The sequence below is a fragment of the Glossina fuscipes genome, unplaced genomic scaffold, assembly GCF_014805625.2.
Source record: "Glossina fuscipes isolate IAEA_lab_2018 unplaced genomic scaffold, Yale_Gfus_2 1, whole genome shotgun sequence".
Classification (NCBI taxonomy): Eukaryota; Metazoa; Arthropoda; class Insecta; order Diptera; family Glossinidae; genus Glossina; species Glossina fuscipes.
In genome coordinates, this window is record NW_023998415.1 from 35,643,102 (window position 1) to 35,646,515 (window position 3,414).

General features: G+C 31.0%; 1 protein-coding gene across 1 annotated transcript; it reads right to left on the minus strand.

The window, feature by feature from the left end:
- Positions 1 to 798: 798 nt before the first annotated feature.
- On the minus strand, positions 799 to 1,476 carry LOC119632283 (enhancer of split malpha protein). The gene has a single exon (XM_038025111.1). The coding sequence runs from the start codon at positions 1,385 to 1,387 to the stop codon at positions 890 to 892; it is 498 nt and encodes a 165-aa protein (XP_037881039.1). The 5' UTR covers positions 1,388 to 1,476; the 3' UTR covers positions 799 to 889.
- Positions 1,477 to 3,414: the final 1,938 nt, after the last annotated feature.

Genomic DNA, 3,414 nt, shown 5'->3' on the forward strand with positions numbered 1-3,414 from the left:
ATAAGCCGCTCTTCTCTATCTCCGCTTGATTTAATACGTTGTGTGAGCGTATGTGTATGTGTGTATGTTGAAATAAAAAAAAAAGTGATACACTACTATGCAAACACTACTTGTTGCTTTTATGAAAGAGCGTATATTTTAAGCAAAGCTAATATCAACAATAGTCTTAACTTTGCCGACATCGTTGCAGCCGAACCGTTTCATTAATTTTTCTCATCTTATTTGATGAACGATTAATTATATGACTGAGGTTTCTATAAAAGCGTATGTTTTTGACGTATGCCAAAATGCTTTACCGAGACCGAATGAATTTTGAATGAATAGGTAAACAATTTATTTAAATTAAAGTCAGATAAATTCAAGTTTTTTTCCCTTTATATATTTTTCTTTTTAATATTTATTATATATTTTTCATGTTTTTTTATTTTTTTTATTTTTTTTTTAACTTATACTATTTAATCTATTTACATGGAAGACATTTAAATGTGTATTAATTCTAATTAATTGGAGGACTGAAACTACATAGGAAGACAATGATTTACTAGGAATGTACATCACAAAAATTTCAAGAGTTTCATTAAGACTATATATATTTATATATATATATATATATATATATTATATATGAAAATAAAATGAGTTTCTATAATAAAAATTAATCACTCAATTAATGGCACAACAACTAGATATCAATTAAAGTTAAAAACACAAAAAAGCTAATATCACCCAAATATAAAAAAAAAAAAAAAAAAATTATATATAAATATAAATTCTATATAGATATATATTAAACACTAGTAAGGACAATGCTTAGGTAGTTATAAAGCTTTTACCACTGCACACATTTGTTCACGTTTGGGATGCATATTAAACACTTAAACAATAATAATTAAGCTTGACCCCAACGATCCAAATGATGAGTGGCTGTGCATAGATCCCATTCATTATAGTGATTTTTTGCATTCATTACCATGGATGTCCAAAAAAATGTACCGTCATTTGTGCGAGCGAAATGTACTGGAATGTAAGTTTGTTGCCGAGTTACTGGCACTAGGAGATGCTGTTGACCTTGCTGGACTATGACCGCCGCATTTGCTTCGCAGTGGCGTATTTCGTCATACAGTCTCTGTTCGAGCTGCTCGTTGGCTAGATTATCTTCGGCCGCGCTCAGTGAGGCGGCATCTTTACGCATATCTTCCAGGCTGTTGTTATAGGCATTCTGTTGAATTTCGGCCAAGGTTTTATGCAGCAATTGTTTCTTCTTCAATAATCTCAGCAAAGGTTTAACCAGTTTTTTAAGACTACATGCAGCCATGCTGTGTTGATATTTTTGCGGTACAGCCATCAACGAATCATGAAGTTTGTATTCGCGTGTTGAAAACGACATTTTCCTTCTATTTTATTGAATAATTTTTGTGTTTCGAACGTCTGTCTATCTTTATGCTTCGATTGCTGCAACAAAACTGTTTATCAAGTTGCAATACGTTGGCTTTTTATAACCAGAAATGTCTACGTTATTCTCTAATAGCGTAAAATGCTCACCAAGTCTCTCCATTAAATTGAAAACCAACCAATAAACGCTTGCTTTAAAGGCAGGTGGTTTGCGTTTTCGTATACTCGTACGAAATTAGTTTCTTTTCTCTACCGAATGAATATAAGTAGAAATATTCTTTCTACCTGTTCCATGTGACTGTACCTGCTGTTAATGCAATGGTCGAGATTTACCACAAATGAAACCCTGAAAGCCTGAAAGAAGTAAATAAAACCCTAAATAAAAAAAGAACAAAAAAAAAAAATATATATATATATAAAAAAGAAAAAAAAAAAAAAAAACATAAACATCTATACGTGAAAAAAACTCGTTAGGAATCCTTTTTCCAATTTGATGTACATGTACAGCTATACGTTTGTATAGTGAGTGTGTAGGTTCTTATTTTTAAAAAAAAAATTTCTTTTTTTTTTTCGTCGTTTGAAAGAATCCATTTGGAATTCTTAATGCAGGTACAAATTACGGCTATTTATGAAACTCTCCAAGTTGTGATCGTTTAGTTTACAAAAAAAAAAAACAAAAGAAAATTCAAAGAAAAAGAGATATGAAGAGAAATGAAATCGTTTAAAAAAAGAGAGAAGAAAATATAAATGAAATAGCAAAGCTAGTATAAACCATGTTGTGTAATAAATATTAATCATAATTCGAAGAGTAATCATCGAAACTCTTCTTTAACTTGAAAAGATTTATCTCTCTGTACGCACTTTTTCTTTTCTTTTGTTACCATAGTATGTTTTGCCAGAATTCAGATCACTTCTTATATCTGTGCCATGACATCGAGAGTCCTAAACGTGATGTACAACAGTACAGTTGAATAAAGTAAGGCCTATAGGATCATAGTCTAAGAAATTCATACTTATTCCTTCACATACTTTTATGGGTAGGGCAAAGAAGAATCTGTGAATCCGATGACGGCCTAAGAAATATTACACATCTCTCTGAAAGAGATCAATATTTTTCCAAATTTATTCTTATTCCTCTACGCATTTGCCTGTGTAGGGGAAGAACGTTGTCCGAGTCGCTGGTCAAGAGAAAAAAAACTATTTTCAATTCACGCTGACGCTGTCTTTATTATCAGCCTTAATACTAGACGATCTCTCAGAAATTCAATAATTATGAAATTCTTTGTAACAACTTTTACGTTATTTTAATTTATTATCTTTTTTTAAGCCATTCTTTCCTACATTCAGTAGGAAAGTTTTGACTGTGAATATACATAGTTTGATATGAATTTTATGGAAGATATCAATAAGCAAAAGGTTAAGGTTAACTAGGAAATAAGAATACGAACATAATATGGCTGAAATAGAATCGCAAACTGATCAAATACATACTTGGATACACATACATATAAAGGGGACTTACTATTATCCGGGGAATGAATAGATTACTAAACTCTACCTTATGTCCAGATTCACGTGTACTTGAATAACTATACATAGAAGTAACGAAAATTGAATAAGAGAGAAGAAGACGTTTAAAGAAATTTGGAAATTATGTGCATATGGATGTATTATGTATCTGGTTTTATGTTGTTGGAAAGTATTTTTTCCCCATTCTCCTTGCATTATATTTTATATGTATCTTTTATAGGAGCACATAATGGGAATATTTCTCTATTTAAAAATGTTTTTAGATTTACGTTAAATAAAAATAAAAACTTGAGAAAGTACAATCAATCAATGTCTTCACACATGTCTTCAGGTGGACGGTGAAAACTTAAAAACGCATTGCTTTATACTTAACAGTAAGCACTTGTATAGAAATCAATTCAGCCAGTCAGTAGCTGGTATAACCGCCGTTGTTTGTAAGGACAGCTTTCGATTTTTCTAGGCATGGATGAAATTAAGCTATAGCAAGACTGG